The sequence below is a fragment of the Molothrus aeneus genome, chromosome 3, assembly GCF_037042795.1.
Source record: "Molothrus aeneus isolate 106 chromosome 3, BPBGC_Maene_1.0, whole genome shotgun sequence".
Taxonomy (NCBI): domain Eukaryota; kingdom Metazoa; phylum Chordata; class Aves; order Passeriformes; family Icteridae; genus Molothrus; species Molothrus aeneus.
Genome location: NC_089648.1, coordinates 7,400,602 through 7,417,614, shown reverse-complemented (window position 1 = coordinate 7,417,614; position 17,013 = coordinate 7,400,602). Strand labels below are relative to the sequence as shown.

The window sequence follows — 17,013 nt, the reverse complement described above, 5'->3', positions numbered from 1 at the left end:
GATAGCTTGTACTTTGAGGTGATTTTGGAGGCTGATGCAATTTATTACATTGCCATTTCAGCTACCTTGTTCAGTAGAATAACCCCTAATTGCTCTGCATCCCCATCTAACTTTCTAAAAAGATTAATTCTGTCTTGTGTCTTGCTAGTCCCTAATTAACATGATTTGTCTTCACAGTTAAGGGCTCCAGGGTATCACAGCAAGCTCAGAGTCACTGCTCAGTGAATCTTGCAAGTAGTTAATCCATCCTTCCACGAGCAGAGCAGGTCCTCCTCGGGAGCTTCAAAGGGCTAAATTCATCTCAAGGCATTGATGAGAGAGACAGAGGAGGCAGAGCAGCTGCAGAGCTCACCTGGAGCTGTGGCTGCAGGGCTGGATCAGCCAGCAGGGCTGGGGGCAGAGAGCCTGCCCTGCCCCTGGCCTGCTGCTGTCCTTGTGCTCCATGAGAGCTCTCTGAGATGGCTGCTGATGGCACTTGATGAACCTGAGGAGGGCAGAGGCAGGGAGAGGAGTGAGCCTTTGGTGTGGCTGCACCCAGCAGCCTTAAACTCATGTGGGAGCTGCAGGATCCTGCCTGCCCTCCTCCTGCTCTGTGCCTGACAAGAAAGAGCTTCCTGTGGCACAGACAATTAAGAATAAACTTCAGTTCATCACTGTATAATTGGCAAGACCCTGTATGAAAGCTCATAAAAATCCAGACGCTTTTCCTCATTTTGCTTCTGCTGTTACACAGTGTGGTATTTGCTGGGTCCCCAGGATGAAGGAGGAGTTGAGAATCTGACTCCATGTTCTTAGAAGGCTAATTTATTATTTTATGGTATTATATTATATTAAAGAATTCTATACTAAAGAATACTAAACTATACTAAAGAATAGAGAAAGGATACAGACAGAAGGTTACAAAGAACGATCATGAAAACTTGTGACTGCTTCCAGAGTCCCAACACAGCTGGACTGTGATTGGTCATTAAGTCAAAACAGTTCACATGAAACCAATCAAACATGCACCTGTTGGAGAAACAATCTCCAAACCACATTCCAAAGCAGCAAAACACAGGAGAAGCAATCAGATAATTATTGTTTTCATTCTTCTCTGAGGCTTCTCAGCTCCCCAGGAGAAGAAATCCTGGCAAAGGGATTTTTCAGAAGATGTGACAGTGACAACACAGCTTTTACTTCCAGCGTCCTTTAGAAACTGGAGGGATCAGAAAGCCAGAAAGCTTTTCTTGCAAGAGGTTTCATGGCCTCTCTGAAATGAGGAGGGGCTCTCCCCAGACATTCTGCTGTTGAAGCTTCCAGCTTTTTGGGTGAAAAGCCAGAATCAAATTATTTCTGTATCAACAGCACAAAACAGAATGGCTTGAGGTTTGTTTCTGGATGTACACCAAGGAAACAGAAAATCAATTTCTGTGAATAGGAGCAGAGACTTAAGGGGAGTCTTAAGAATAAGAGATGGTTTAGTGGATGATTATTTCTGGCTCCTTGGGTCTTCTCTCATGTAAGTCCCAGGCTCCTGCAGTGGGTGGGTGCAGAGCAGCCTGGGACTAGGAGAGCCATGGCAGAGCATCCACACGGCTGCTCCCAGCAGGAGAAGGGGACACAAGGTGGGATAAGTACCTGGTTTATTGCAGACAATATAAATACAGAAAGTTCTGCATGGCAGCAGACAGAGAGAAACCAGCAGCAGAGCTGATTCCATAAAAAAAAAAGAGCTTTTAAATTGCTGATAAAGTTACAGAGCAGCAGGAATGACTCCACTTGGGTCAGATGAGCTCTCCACAAACCTCCCTGTGCTGTAAACAGCAGTCATGCCTTTTGTTCTCCTTTATGTTTGTTATAATTGGAAGCCAGTTGCATTATTTCTCTCAATGCTGGCATGCTTAATAAGGATGTAAATTAATTAAAAATCTTCCCTCCATTCCATTAGTAAAGAAAAAAAGCAAGCACTGAGCAGGAGCAAGGCTGCAGTGCCTCAGCTGTTTTCACAACGTGAAACCAGTGGCAGCTCCTTCAGCCTCCCTGGCTCTTCATTCCCTGTCTGACATGCAGATGGGCTGTCATCCACTTCTGAGGGACTTTGATGAGCTTATCTCCAGCATTTCATATTCCATAGCTGTAGGTGGTAGGCATTACTCTTTACAGCTTTCCCATTCCCTATGTCTATTTCCTGTCCATGTAGCAACACTCCCCCCCCCCACTTCTGGGACACCACATATTCTCCACAGTGGCTCACACTGTTGTAAAGCATGATGCAAAATGCCATTGGTGGTTCTGGGACCACATCATTTATCCAGAAGGAGGGAAAAAAAAATAAAAAATCTGAGAATCAAGCAGGTGCAACTTGCAAAGATAATTCAGCAAGTCCTGGTAGAATTCTGAGGTTTGCTCCACCACTCTAGATTATCTGGGGCCTTGCATTTGCTGTTCAGCAGAAATTCTCCAGTCTCAAATACAAGTCAACAGAATTAAACCATAGGACTGGACTGGAAAACTTCACCCAAGGATTATGGAATGTCTGGCAGTGGAACAAGCTGTACTTCAATCTCACTATTTATGGGTGGCTGCTTTTAAGTGTTCAAAACATTGCAGTGCTGCAGAGTAAAAATAATTTGGATCAGTCCATGTATAATTAAAGCTTTAGTAAGTCACTTCACCTTCATGCAGCCCCCCCCCCCACCATGTAATTTAAGATTTTGCTGTGTATTTTTAGACTTGGAAGTCTGTGAAAGCTTGTTGCAGTCAAGTTTTGAAGTTTTAGTTAAAAAACCCTTGTGTTTCGGAAGAGTTAACTTCTTCTAGAGCATTAAATACGAGAAAAATCTCATTTTTGATGCAAAGGCACTGCTGTCTTACTTGCACGTGGGCTGCCTTCTGTAGAAGCTACACAAACACTGTCAAGTGTGCTCTGACCACATGACATAAAGCTCCTGATAACAAACAGATGCAGAGCTCAGTGCTGGAGCTACATCCAGGTGCTGGGAAAGCTGGGATCAGCCATGGACACACGGTGCTTTGGGATGTGCTGGTCATTTTCTACATGTGTAGGGAAAGCAGAGAGCTCACCCCATACACAGCCTGCCTTCTGCAGGCTCAGGACTTGGAACAAACCCTGTGGAGACAAGGATTGCCAGCTCTCCCTTGTCACTGTATATTTTTGTCCACACTGAGGCCAAGAGGAATGGAGGGAGCCAAAAATTCCCTCTGGATGTCCTTCGGATATGGAAGGGGAAAATAAAAACAATGTGCTGGCAAAAGCTAAACAAAACATTTTTAATAGCAGGCCACGGAGGAAAAATTCATGAGCTGCTCTCCATGGCAACATCTAGGTTCTGTCACGTTTGCTGCCTCCACTCTCTTCTCCTTCCCTTTCTCCTCTCCCTCTCCTACCCTTGGGTTCCTGCTGTCTCTGCCCACACAGCTGTCCAGGGGACCTGGCATTTGCACCAAGGTGTCATCCATGTCCCCTCCTGGCAGATCTCAATCTGTGGGATTCAGATTGTTAATTTTGAGGGACCAAGTGTGGCATTCACATCTTCTGAAAAAATCCCTTTGCCCAGGATTTTTCTCCTGGGAAGCTGAGAAGCCTCAGAGAAAAAGAAAAACAATTCTTAATTCATTTGCTTCTCCTGTGTTGTGCTCATGTGGAATGTGTTTGGAGATTGTTTACCCACAGGTGATTATTTCATTGGATTCTGGTGTGAATTGTTTTGACTCTTTGGCCAATCAGGGCAAAGCTGTGTCAGGACTCTGGAAAGAGTCACGAGTTTCCATTATTATTACCTCTTTAGCATTCAGTAAGTATCTTTTCTGTATTCTTTAGTATAGTATAGTATTCTTTAATATAATATAGTATCATAAAGTAATAAATTAGCCTTCTGAGAACATGGAGTCAGATACATCATTCTCTCCCCTTGTTGGGGTTGCCTGCATCTACAATAAGCCTCCACTCCCAAAATGACTCTTTACACCTCTAACTAGAGTATAAAAACAAGTTCATGACACTGGGGGCCAAGGATGCCTTGACTAATAGATATCATATTCAATTTATACCAAGGCAAGGAGTGCAGTCCTTATAACCATTCCTGTGCAGCTTCTTCTGACTCACACCAGCAAGAGCTTGCACATCTCATGAATTTTCAGCACATCCACAACATCTGCCTCACAAACCTGCCAGCACTGTTTAATGACAGCTAATAATCATTTTACTTAAGAAAACTGAAAGCCGCGCAGCAGACGTGTCCCCACACAGAGCGCTCCCCTGACACAATACAGGCACAGCTCATCCCCACAAAGCACACACTCATTAATTACATCTCCCTGTGATGATCCAACAGCCCTGCTCCCACAGACACCTCCAGTTCTGTTCCCATCTTTGCCTGTACTTGCCTCCAGCTGTGTGCTTCCTGCAGCTTTGCTCCAGCTCCTGAGTCGTGACATGGCCCTGGTTTTTCTCTCTGGGAGCAGGAAAGGAGGCACCATAACACTGCCTTATTTACTCCCAGAACTACAGGGGAATGTCTTCAATGATTTTGAGGAAGAAATGCTCCCTACCCACTCCAGGCTTTTCTAGGGTAGGGAATCATCACCATCATCATCTCCACCTGCGGCCCCTGATTGCAGTAATTTGGGTTTCTGCTGTTCCTCCACCTGTACCAGCTCATCAGATGTGATTTCCTTGCATCAGAGATGCTTTCTTCTGGGAAGTCTCAGTACCTGGCAGTCAGTGGGAAGCCCACTAAGCTGTCTGCATGCTCAAGTTACTTGCACTTCCACTGTGGTCATCAGTGTCCCCTCTTCCTCTGGCTCCAACCAGGCTCCCACTTCTGATGTTCCTGAGAAGGTGCCATCACAGCTGGTCCTCCACATGGAATGTGCCAAGCTCTGTCTGACTAAAGCCCTTGCAAGAGTGCCCAGGATGGTCTTTCTTGTAAAAACAGGAGAGGAAAAACTCTTCTGCAGCTTAAGGCATTCCATAACACATTCCCTTCTGCACTCAGGGATAACACAGAGGAGACTGCTCAGGACAGGCCATGGTCTTGACCTCATCCCTTCTCCACCCTGGGTGAGTGACTCAAACAACAGGAAACCAGGGGATCCATTTCCAGGGCGTGAGGTTTTGCTCTGAAAGAGAAAAGCCCAAGCTAGCCCTCTCATACTATTTTTCTGTGGGCTGTGAGGCCAGGAACTAGCAGGTGATGCTCTTGGGAAGGCTGTGGCTGCCAAGATACCAGCAGACATCAGAGAGGAGACTTCATCCTGCATGACAATGGACCAGAAAGGAAAGAAAGGGCCAAACCCCCTCCTTTGCTCCTTCATTTAATTGTGTTGTTCTGCAGATAACACATCCCCTTTGTGTTCAATGGGTTAAACTGCTGGAAACAAGCAGCAGGCTGGTGTAGTCTAAAAATACCCCAATTGTGCTGACAGCCAAAGCAAGCAGAGGCTCCCAGAGGCTCTTTTTCTGTCCCAGCACCATGTGGGTCCCCCAGCTGGCTGACACTGCCCCAAGTGAGATGAGTTTGAAGAGCAGGATCAGTGTCACAGCCCCTCACAGCCTTGCTGCACAGGGTGCCTGCACCCTCTGCCTCCCAGCTGCTCCAGAAGAGCAATCCTCATCTCCCACCCAGCCCTCTGCCCTTGGTACTTGCTGTGTACAGTTCAGCCAGGTGACTGCAAGGGGCTGAACAAACAGACTCATTAAAAACAGTCCAGGACAACTCCATCACCTCCCCTGTGTCCACAAAGAGGCTGTATTAATTAATGATTTAGAATAATCCCAGATTTCATTGCAGTTTGGGTGTTTTTTTTTCCATTGGGAAGATGGAAGAAATGCTTGCTATCATTTACTTATCTTATACTGGCACAACTGCATGGGTGTTCAGTTTATATCTGCTCGTGGAGTTACTGGTTTGTGATTGCTGGCTGCACTCACAACCTGAGACCCTTTTGGACTGCTGATTTATTTGGCCAACATCACCCCAGCAGCTGGCATTCCAGGTTTAGGATTTCCAGGCTGTAGGGATTCAAGTGTTTGAATGGTCAGGGAGGGAAATGGTTCAGTGCCCCAGCTCTGAGGCAGATACAGCTTGCTTGCCTTCCTCCTCCTCCTCTCCACCTCTCCCTTTCCAGATGCAAACAATTCTATATCTGGCAGTGTGTAACCAGGAAGGAGAAAACATCTTCTTTGGCAAAAGCATTTAAGACTCTTACTCCTGCTTCACATTCTCAATGTGTGGAGTAGAGGGAAAATGCCTCCATCCCATGCCTGCTGGCACAGCCAAAGTCTTGTGTTCAAAAATGCCAGCAAGCTCCCAAAGATTGGCTCATCATAAGTAATAAAGAAAATGGACTGACACTGGAAAAATGAATTGGCTCCTGTGAGTAGGAAGGTGGCCTGAAGAGGAATCAGAAGTCAAGGTTCAGGAGATTTTAATCCCAGTTTCTGTATCTATTCCCAGTCCAGAGGAGGACACTTAAATGCTTTGTTAGCTTTATTCCTTTCTGAATGGGACTAGACTTTAGCTTAGTCACTGTGGTATTTAGGGCATTAATTGGCTAATTCAGCACCTTGCTCTAAATATCTTAAAAGCTTCACTGGAAGGATTTGAAGCTGTAGTTTAAGAATTATTGCTCATTTTTGACCTTTCTTTGTAACACATGTTGGAAGAGTTAAAGGTTAGGCAAGAGGGGAAGATTTTCATTTTTAAAAGAGACGGGCATTTCCATTTGGCAAGATTTTGCATCCTGATGGGAAAACATAAACACCCAGCCTCTGATGTTGCCTCAATCCATATTTAATCTCAGAGACTGCTGTGGTGTAATTTTGAAGACAACACTTGCAGGAAGCAGGAGGGAAATATTCCAGGCTTCCTTCTGCTTTGATAAACTATAAAGGAAAAAAAAAAGGTGGGTGAAGCAGGGCAGAGATGTCACATAATCCCACACAGGGGACAAAAGAGACGTGGAAGACAATGCCACAGAGCAAGAGACAGCTACGGGGATACTCACACAACATCCTTTGGGACTATAATGACTTTCCCTTTCCTCTCTGCAGACCCTTTTGTTTCTGTGGATTTGGGGATGAAACCCTGCCCGAGGAAGCCCAAGGGTGGTTCTCATGCTGCCCTTGTCCCTGGCAGTGATGCTGTGCTGTAGGGCTGTGTTCCCCCTGCCCCAGCAGCACCCCTCAGTCCCCTCCATGCCTGCTCCATGCCCAGCTCTGGCAGAGGCCACAGGGAGGGGGTGAAATAAGAAATCGGATCCAGCCAATGGCAGGAAGACAAGCAGGGTTTTAGGAGCTGGTGGAGTGTTAGGGAAACACTGGAATTGAAGCTTGCAGAGGGTGTCAGGATTAAAAATAGGCTGTAGCCAGCCTTCCCCAGCATTTTGGCATCTCAGCTGCCTGTTATCCTTGTGACCCACTAAGGAAGAGGCAGCAAAGAAAGAGATTCTCTCTTCCACCTCCCCGGCAGTGCAGGATAAAATGGTATTTTGCTTCTAACCAGATGGTTCTGCTCTCTTGGTCTGATAAGATTTACTACAAGGGTGCAAACTGAGTGTTTTGTCCCTGTTTTCAGTCCAACCAAGGGCCTCCCACCTTCCCTGAGTTCAACAAGGCACTCGTGCACTGAAGATGTGCTCATTCATTCACATCCTACGGGCTGTTTGCAGGTTTCCATCCTTTAAGTGGAGGAAAAGGCACTTTTTGTAGAAACTATCATTTTAATTCAAGATACTGATGAAAGAAGGCACTTCACAGAACTGTGTTATCCAATACAATCAACATTGCACCTTGGTACTTACCTTAGCAATGCTGTATTTGTTTCAGAAAAACCCAAGGACAATTCATAACTCTAAGAGGTGTTGAAATCCATACTTCGAAAAGGTGCCTGAACCCCCTGGCCAACAGCTCATATTTTAGAGGAGCCAGGAACTGCTTCTTCTGCTCCTTACCCATAGTGTGTATTTCTTTGTGTTGGTTGTGGGACAGACAAGGTTTCCCTGAGCTGTGAGTGTCAGCCAACCATGAGCACAACATAGCAGCTAAAAGTAAAAAATCTGCCTTGTCCAAGAGTAGAAATTTAGGAAGAATCTTTGTGAAAGGCTGATGAGGTGTAGGTTTTTGGCTTTTTTCTCCAGCTTTAATTTTCATACATGAACAAGATCCTTCATCTGAAACATTTTGGGAAGTTTGGAGTGTGGTTGCGAGGTTTGCAAGTTGGTCTCAAGCCGAGCCAAGGGCTGCCACACCAGGTCCCCTGGCTCCAGCACTTTAAGAAGTTTAGCTACTTCTGCTTGGTTAAAACATGCCCTCAGGTAGCAGCCTGTGACTGGGTGTGCAAAAATTGTGCAAAAATGCAGTGCCACTCATTTTTTTTGTGTGTGTGTCTGCCGGAGCCAGCCTGAGCAGGGCAGGGGGGTGAAGGGTTCCTGCTGCCCACATCTGTGACAGTGTTCACAGGGGCCTTAGGATGAGGGAAGAGATGGATCTGACTCCATGTTTCAGAAGGCTTGATTAATTATTTTATGATATATATTATATTAAAACTATACTAAATGAATAGAAGAAAGGATTTCATCAGAAGGCTAGCTAAGAATAGAAAAGCAAGAATGATAACAAAAGCTTGTGTCTCAGACAGAGAGTCCAAGCCAGCTGGGCTGTGATTGGCCATTAATTAGAAACAACCACATGAGACCAATCATGGATCCACCTGTTGCATTCCACAGTAGCAGGTAACCATTGTTTACATTTTGTTCCTGAGGCCTCTCAGCTTCTCAGGAGAAAAAATCCTAAGGAAAGGACTTTTCAGAAAATATCATGGCTACACACATCTCCTGTCTGGGTGGTTCTAGGGGTGAGAGGCTGGGGGAACATGTCTCTCCTCCCTGTGCCAGTGCAGGGTTAGAGCCCCCCAGCAGCCCCAGCCCCTGGGGACAGCTTTCCCACTCCCACTCTCATTTGAGTCTGCATTTTGTTCACTCCCCTGCCCTTAAAAAAATACAAATTTGTTCTTTGTTATTGTGAAGTGCAAAAATGGAAAATTTAGAAAGCCCTGGGAAATGGGAGAAGTGGGCAGGGCCCTGCTACAGCATCAGCTGGTTTGATTTGTCTTTTGCCGTATTCATTTCAGTATTTGCTAAAAGCCAACTATAAAATACCCATTTTTCACGCAACGCCTTGCAGTCAGACATCAATAATTTCTCTTTGTTGGGGGAGATGATGATTTTGCTACACCCAAGGAGTGTTTTTTCCACCCTGCTCTCCAAGCACGGAAAGCGAGGCGCTCTGAGGGGAGGGCGGCAATGTGAGGGCAGGAGGTGCAGCCTGGCTCTCTCTCAGGGGTTCTGCCTGGCTCTCAGGGGTGCTGCCTCTGCCTGGCTCTCTCTCAGGGCTGCTGTGCTGCTGTGTGTCCCCAGGCACGTTCGTGTCGGCCTTCACCGTGCTCTGCGGGGCCCGCACCGACCTCCCCGACCGGCACCGGTGCTGCGTCTTCTGGCTCAACATCGCCGCCGCCCTCATCCAGATCCTCACGGCCATCGTCATGGTGGGCTGGATCATGAGCATATTCTGGGGCATGGACATGGTCATCCTGGCAAGTAAGTGCAGTGGGCTCACCCTCCTGACCGCTCCTCTCCATGGCAATGGTGCTGTGTCCCAGACAATGGCCCCGGGAGCTGCTGGGCTGCACTGTAGGGAGGAAGAGCCACGGGATGGGCTCTGCAAGTCCATGAGAAATGCAGTTACCCTGGACTTTGCATGGCAGAGAAGTTGCTGGGAGGCAGTGGGAATGGGCCCTGTGACATAGCTGGGAGAGTCTCCCATCCCACCACATGGGTCGGGAAGTTCCCTGTATGAAATGAAACGTGCAGGAAGGGGGAACACTGTGAACTCTGCTGTCTGGAGCCCCTTCTGCCCTGGTCACATCCATTTGAATAAGAAAGCTCTTTCTCCCTTGTGACTCTGGCTGCAAATCTGTGGTTACTGAGACCTTCTTGCTAGGCCAGTTCTGCTCCCAGGGCTAGCTGTCCCCAGAAAAGCCCTGGGGACTCTCCTGGATCCTCCTCTTCCTCCCCAGGATACATTTACCCATTGTTTTGGAGTATTTTTTCATGTTTCAGACCAAGTTCTTAGGCTGAGCCAGAAGTGTTTTGCTGCTCCTAGAATGACATCCCATACACCCTTTGAGTTGACTAAAACATTAGTCTAGGGAAAGAAGAATCCTTTTTCAAATGTTCATAATTGAAGCCACCAGTTAGTAGATATGACCAATCCAGAACACAGGCTCTGTAACTTTCATTTGGTAGAGGCTTTCGCTGGTGTAAAAGTTGTATATTCTCCTGTATCCTGGTGCAGAGGATGGAGGCAACAACCTCATCTCACCTCCAAAGCCAGAAGCAGCACAGAGCTCAGGGTGCTGGTGCCATCTGCAAGACCCCACTCCCTTTCCAGAGGCTGATGGGCAAGCCCTCAAACCAAACAGGTCTGAGACCTTTCAGGCTGACAGGACAGGCAGCTCCCAAAGCAAGCCCTTCTCCCAGAGACCATTTTATGGGCAGCTTTTGCCTTTTGCTTTGAAGATGCTCCACTTTGTCATCTCTGCTGATGACATCTGTGGCTGCATGACAGAGGGGGAGAGAGGATCTCAGGAAGTTGCCAGAAACCTTCCCAAAGACAAAATGGATGAAACTGGAATTAAAAAAAAAAAAGGCAGGAAACCAGTGCACATTTTCAGTTGCCAAACCCAGGGGTTAAATCCTCTCACCAAACCACCTGTTAATTTCTGAGCCAGCTTCAGTTAAGGCAGTCCCCATGCAGAGCAAACGATGGATATTAAAAACCTGAACATGTGCAAAACAAAAGCTTTTCTCAGGATGAAGGCAGTACTGCACTTTGCTTTACCCTGCAAACCACCTGCCACGTTTCCTCCCAGATGTACCTGCAGAGCAGGTCATTTCTGAGGCTAAATTGTGAATTGGTGTACGTGTGAGGTGTCTTCAAGAACCTGCCAGATTTGTGTGTAGCGCCATAAGTTTGCAACCATCAACTCTTGTGTTCTTCCTCTGTGGGGCAGCCCCCATGTGTGGGTTGCTGTCTGGCAGGACTCCACTCTGCAGGTGTGGGGAGAGCCAGGGAAACATCTGTCCTGACAAAGAACCACCACTGAATCTGTATCTTGCTTTGCTCCAAAGCCCTGCTCTCCAGTTAGAGGGGTTGGTGCTTAGGAGGGTCTTACTGGAAGGGTCTTCTCCAGTTTCGCTGTTGGAGAAAACCAAACAGCTTGGAAGTATCTCCAAAACACTCCTTCCCACACCTGGCTGGATTCCACCAGTTTGGGAGGCAGAGGATGGATAAGCAGCATGTGGTGGCAATGCTCAGGTCAAGAGGTGCCCAAGCACAGCAGCAGTATTTCATCCCTCTGGTGGCAGTAGAGAATGGCAAGAGGAGTCAACATGTCTTATGTTTTACCAGCAGCAGCCCTTGGCAGTTTCTTGCCATCTCATTAAATAGCTGCTTTTAAGTTTACTTACCATGCAGAGAAAGTAGTGGCTAAATGCAGCAGCTCTGGGTTGATGGAGAAGAAAAGAAAAACCTTAATTGAAACAAAGAATGAAGTGACTGGTTGCTCTTACCTGTATCAAACAGCCCTGTCAGTCCCAAAGTGGTTGATTCTTGTTATCATATTTGAAAGAAAAAATAATAACTTAAGAAGGAAACCATGTTTCTAATGCAAGGAATAAGACATTTAATTTAAGAACACTGCCAGTTTGCTTTGGTTGGGTTTTGTTTGCATGCAAACCATTGGATGCACTGAACAGAAACTGTACACCACTGCAACTTGAATCTGGGTGCAGATGGGAAACAGTTAAAAAAGTGTGAAACCACTGTCCACCTCAAGTCCCCTTGCCTTGAAATGACTGATCCCAGCTGTCCCTGTGAGGGTGCCAGGCTATTTGGATGGGCTAGAGGCAGGACACAGCAGGTCCTGTCTAAGCTGGTGAGGGCTAGCAGTGAGGAGGAGGGTGGGAAGCAGCTGAGGGCCAGGAACTCTGCTCAGGCTTTCCCTAAGGGATGGAGCAATTTCACCTGGATGCCTGTCCCTGCCTCTCTGTTAGCTGGTAGAGACTTGGGAGGGAGTTAGAACTACAGAATCATAAAATCACTGAGGTTGGAAAAAAACTCCAAAATCATTGAGTCCAAGTCTTAAGCCATCACCATCATGTCCACCACTGAGCCATGTTCCCCAAGTGCCACATCCACCTGTCTTTTGAACAGGAGACTCCTTCCAGCTTTTCATCTTCTAGTGCTATTTCCCAGGCATGGAAAGGGGGAGTCTGCTCTGAGGATAATGGCATACTGTCCTTAATGACGGAAAAAGGAGAAGAATTATAGTCCAATCAGGTATGCTTCAGTTCCTGGAAGAAGTAATCAAGTAAGTGACTCGCACGCATTTAGAAAATAAAAACCACCCCCACAAAGTCACCGTGGGTCTGTCCAGAGTGAGCTGTGTCAGACTGGCTGGATTCCCTCGGATGGCAGAGGAATTAATTTTGTGTGAGGTGGCAGCAGCCAGCCATCCCTCCTAACCTTCAGATGCTGACCCCGTCTCACACAGCATTCCTACCAGCAGGCCAGGGGGACGTGGCCGGCGTGAAAATGCACTTGAGGACTTTCCTCTAAATGGATTTTCCTAACCTGGGAAGAGATAAAGAGAGGTGTGTTGAAAAGTCCCTCCTGAATGCAGCTCTGCTCAGTATTTCCATTTGTGGCTTGAGGATGGGCTGGAGAAGAGGCTCCCCCCCAGCCACACACCTGGTAGGCACAGCAAGGGCAGTGCCCGGATCCAAAGAAATGGCCTGGAAACAAAGTGCTACTCAGTGGGGACAAGCCCAGGACTCTACAGAAGGACTAATCAACTGCATAAATACACACTAGGGAACAACTTGTTTTTCAGGGAAGGACGTGGTGGCTGCAGTGAGTCACAAGCAGCACAGGGGGAACATTGCTGCAGAGGGAATGAACACCACACAGGCAGGGGGGAGCAGGGCTTGTAGGGCTTTCGCTGATCCCGTTACCTTTCTCTGCATGCGTAAAGCTGTGGTGAGGCTTGTGGCCAGCTTTGGAGGCTGTACTTCAAGTGGAAAACCTGGAGAGTCCAGAGAACTGTAAGACAGTAGGCATGCTGATGATCAAGGTGTTCAGTGGGCTAGTAAATGTGAGAGGGCAGCAGTTCAGCCTAAGACAGACTTGAATAACACCAGGAAGGAGCTGTGTGGAAATTAGAGCACGTTTTTCCTCCAGTAGGGTCAAAATGCTGCATAGGTTGCATGGCAGGATCTGCTCTCTCTGTCCCTGGAAGACTCCAAGAGTGGGTAGACCCATGTCTGTCAAGGACAACAGCAAGAGACTGACTGACCTGGGGGTCCTGTCCAACCCTCATCTCCTCTAGGGTGCCCTTTATCAGGATAATATCCCAGAAGGAAGATAAATGGAATGCAGTTTTGCTGTCACACTTAATTACTTTTGGCAGCACCACAGCACAGGGCACTTTCTCTGCTAATTTAAAAGAACTGCCAGCTGGCCCCACTGGACACCAGAGATATCTTCTTTAAGCAGCCAGATAGCTTTGGGAACTGTCCTCTGCTGTACCTGCTCTCTGAAGGCAAAGGTAGAACTAGGGAGCACTTAATTCTTCTGCCAAAAAAGGGCTGGGCAGCCCTGCTGCAGTGTGCTTTCCTGGAGCCCCTCACCAGCTCTGCGGGGACAATGCACAGAGCTGAAGCAAACCACAGCTAACGAGCTGGCCAAAGCCAACTGCAAAACAAGTCTCCTAAGGCTTTCCAGGCACAACTCCCTTGGCTACAGGCACACCTTGTCCCCAGCCCACACCTTCATCAGCCCACTGTGCAGAATGAACTCTCCAGGAAGTCCCTGCCTGCTCAGAACCGAGTATAAAAGGCTGCGTGGCATTTCTTCACAGAAACACTGGAGAAATAACATAGTAATGCCACACTGATGTGGCACGGGGACATAAGTCAGGGACTGTTTGTCCAGGCATTGTTTTTCCTCTGCTGGATGCAGCCAAGAAGCCAAGGCTGGTTTCTGAAGGAAGCCCTCCCTCAGCTCTCAGCTCTGAATGAACGATGTGCTTGGCTGCACAATTGCTTCAGGTTCACTGGATGGAGACTTCGGCTGACTCTCAGGGCTGATTGCCAGCCAGCAGTGAGAACTCACCTGTAATCATGCTATCCTCATCACTCCTTTGCTAATTACTCTGTTCAGACCCTGCCAGAAGCAGCAGCAGATGCTTGCACAGTCGCTGTATGCTCAGGCTCCAAGGGAAAGCATCACTGAGCCTCTCTGCTCTGCAGGGCCCCTGCTGGGGCAGGTAACACTGCTCTCCTGGCAAGGAAAGGGGAGCAGGAGGCCCAAACCAACCAGTAACCCTTCATGAGATGAAGAAAATACAAGGACATGTTGCCTGCTTGGACTTCCTACACTTAAAAAAAAAAAAAATCTAAAAAGAGCTGTCCCCCAAACTAGGCCTGAGGGGAGTAGTTAAAATACCCCTTTTTGCAGTTTCTTACCAAATGCAGAGGTGGGAGAAGTTCTTAAAACATTGTAGGAATGTTAAATAGCCCCAGTGTTTGCAGCACCCAGACAGGCTGAGGCATGCTGTGAGCTACCTGTGGGCACAAGCAAACTGAGCAGGGAAGCTGCCAAAAACTCTTCAGATGTAGTTTTCCCAACTCTGGGACTGTGAATGGTACGGCATGAGCCCTTTGGTACACTGTGATGTCTTGTTTGATGCCTTCCTTCAGTGGCTCCCCTTCAGTCAAAGCCATGAAATGCCAATGGCACAGAGGAGAGAGTTTCTGGAGCATTGCTCAGAGGTGTTAGCCCATCCAGTCTGTTCTGCCTGCAGCTGGAAAAGCAGATAAGGATTCCCCAGTCTTCTTTAAACAAGAGTCCCAAATGAAATGATGCGCTTCAAGTACAAGGATTTAAAGAAATGTTTAGCCCTGGTGTGAATGTCTGAGGGTAGAGCAGCTGTTCTCTGTTTACTCTGCAGCCTCAGTTTGTTCATTCTCTTCTGGTTGTCCATGTGTTTCAGATATATCGTCTACAGTTACATTTCTCCCTCTCTCTTTCTTTCATGTTCCTTTGCCTCCTTTTGTTCACCATCAAAGTCTCACAAGGTAAGTTTGTTTCTGTTCTTCCTCCTCCTCCTCCTCACGCTCTGAGTCAGTTTCCCACGGAGAGCAGCGAGCCTCGGTCGGGGCAGGACACCTGGAATTCACTTTGGCCAGGGCTGCCCACTCCCAGCCCAAGTGCAGCCTTTACATATGTGCGTCCACTGTGTCTGTGTCTGTCCTGTGGCTGCACAGCCCCAGGGATGCTGGGAATCCTCACACAGCATTGAACTGCCCCTGGGGATAGCCCAAGGGTGCCCTTGGAGCAGAGCAGGAGCCTGTTTCAGCATGGAGAGCATCCTGAAGCCACCCTCTGCATGAACCCAGTCCCAGAAGGACAGCCTGTGCACAGACTGGGTTCCTTTTGCCTCAATCTTACATGCAGAGCTTTACAGGAGAAGTGCAATTTCAAGTAAACTTGATTAAACCAGTGACTTTGTGCACAGGCCCATTTAATCCTGAACCCAGAGCTGTCTGTTCTACAGAATTGCACCTCAGTGGTATTGCAGGCATATTAATTTAAAGCTGCTTCATACAGAACAGTTAGTCCTATGCAAGAAATGCAATAACTATTTTCACATATAAACTATTTGATAAGTTAAGGCTGAAGTATTGTAATAAACAAGTTTAGCATAGGACAGGTCATTTTTTTTGGCTTATGGTCATGTAAAGAGACAGGCTTGGCCACTGTCACTTCCTTCCACCCAGTTTCAACAGTGACAGCCAGACTGAAAGGATTTCTCAATCTTAATTTCCTTATATCTCAATAAAAAGCATGGCTGTACAAGTTACTCTTACTTTAGCTAAAGATTTAAGGCAGGCCCCACCTTTCTGGTCCATAGGGTTGGTTGTTTGGTTTTTTTAACTCCACTCCCTAAACAAATTAAACCAATGCCATAGACAAGCTCAAATTACAAATTTCCAGCCAGCTCACCTTGCCTTCAGAACTGACTCACACTTAAAACATAAATGCATGTGAAATCATCATTTTGCCCCCTAGAAAAGGCTGTTTGAAAGAGATGAGAGTCTTTCTGTTCAGCTGCACACAATAGGCAGAAATTCAGTTAAGTGTCATTATTCTGTCCCTCGTGCTTGTTTAGCAGCAGGAGGTCCAGGCTGCCAAACCTGGGCGAATGTGTGGGTTTTTTCCAAAGTACAGCAAAGTTCATTCCCTGGAGTCAATTCTTAGTTCAGCAAAAAGTCCATTAAAGATAGGGGTTCTGGCACCTGCTGGTATTTTATGATCAGTTTTTGTAAGGGACTTAAAAAAGCCTAACATAAGGGTTAGAAAGAATATTACAAAGCATAAATGGAAAAGTGTTTGAAAAGTTAAACATTCTTCTGAGATATAAAATTTCAGACTTCTTTGAAATTCAAAATATAGAAATGACAGGTTACTTAAGCTAAGAAAAAAAAAACCATCCAGATTTAGAAAAGTTTTTTAGTTGAAAGATACTCACTGTGGCGGGCACTGCAAGTAAGGGCAGTTGGCTTCTTTAATCAGGAGATTTTTTTGCATTGATAAAGTCAGAATAACAAGCTTCTCTTGAAAGGGAAGTGGGGAAAGCTTCTGGTGCAGTATTGCAACTGTTTAGGAAAGCATTAAAAAAATCCAGTATTTTTCTCATCATCCTGTACCAGCACAGGAGCTGCAGGTGCTCTGCTATTGCCCTTCCCTGCCCTAGCCCTGCCAGGGGATGAAACTGTCCCCTCTGGGATTTGCAGCCTGCAAATGCGTGTGCACTACAGTGAATAATCTGGGGCCCCAGGAGCCCAAGGAGCTGTGACAAGCAGCAGGACAGGCTGCTTGAGCCCTTGGAA

At 47.0% G+C, this 17,013-nt stretch overlaps 1 protein-coding gene across 2 annotated transcripts in view; it reads left to right on the top strand.

Annotated features, from left to right (window-relative positions):
• The window catches only part of STUM (stum, mechanosensory transduction mediator homolog), a 48,735-nt gene that overhangs the window by 24,426 nt on the left and 7,296 nt on the right, over window positions 1-17,013 (top strand). For both annotated transcript variants that reach the window (XM_066546201.1, XM_066546202.1), the window contains exon 2: window positions 9,418-9,597. In XM_066546201.1, the coding sequence (XP_066402298.1) occupies window positions 9,418-9,597 (180 nt within the window). The remainder of the gene's footprint in view (window positions 1-9,417; window positions 9,598-17,013) is intronic.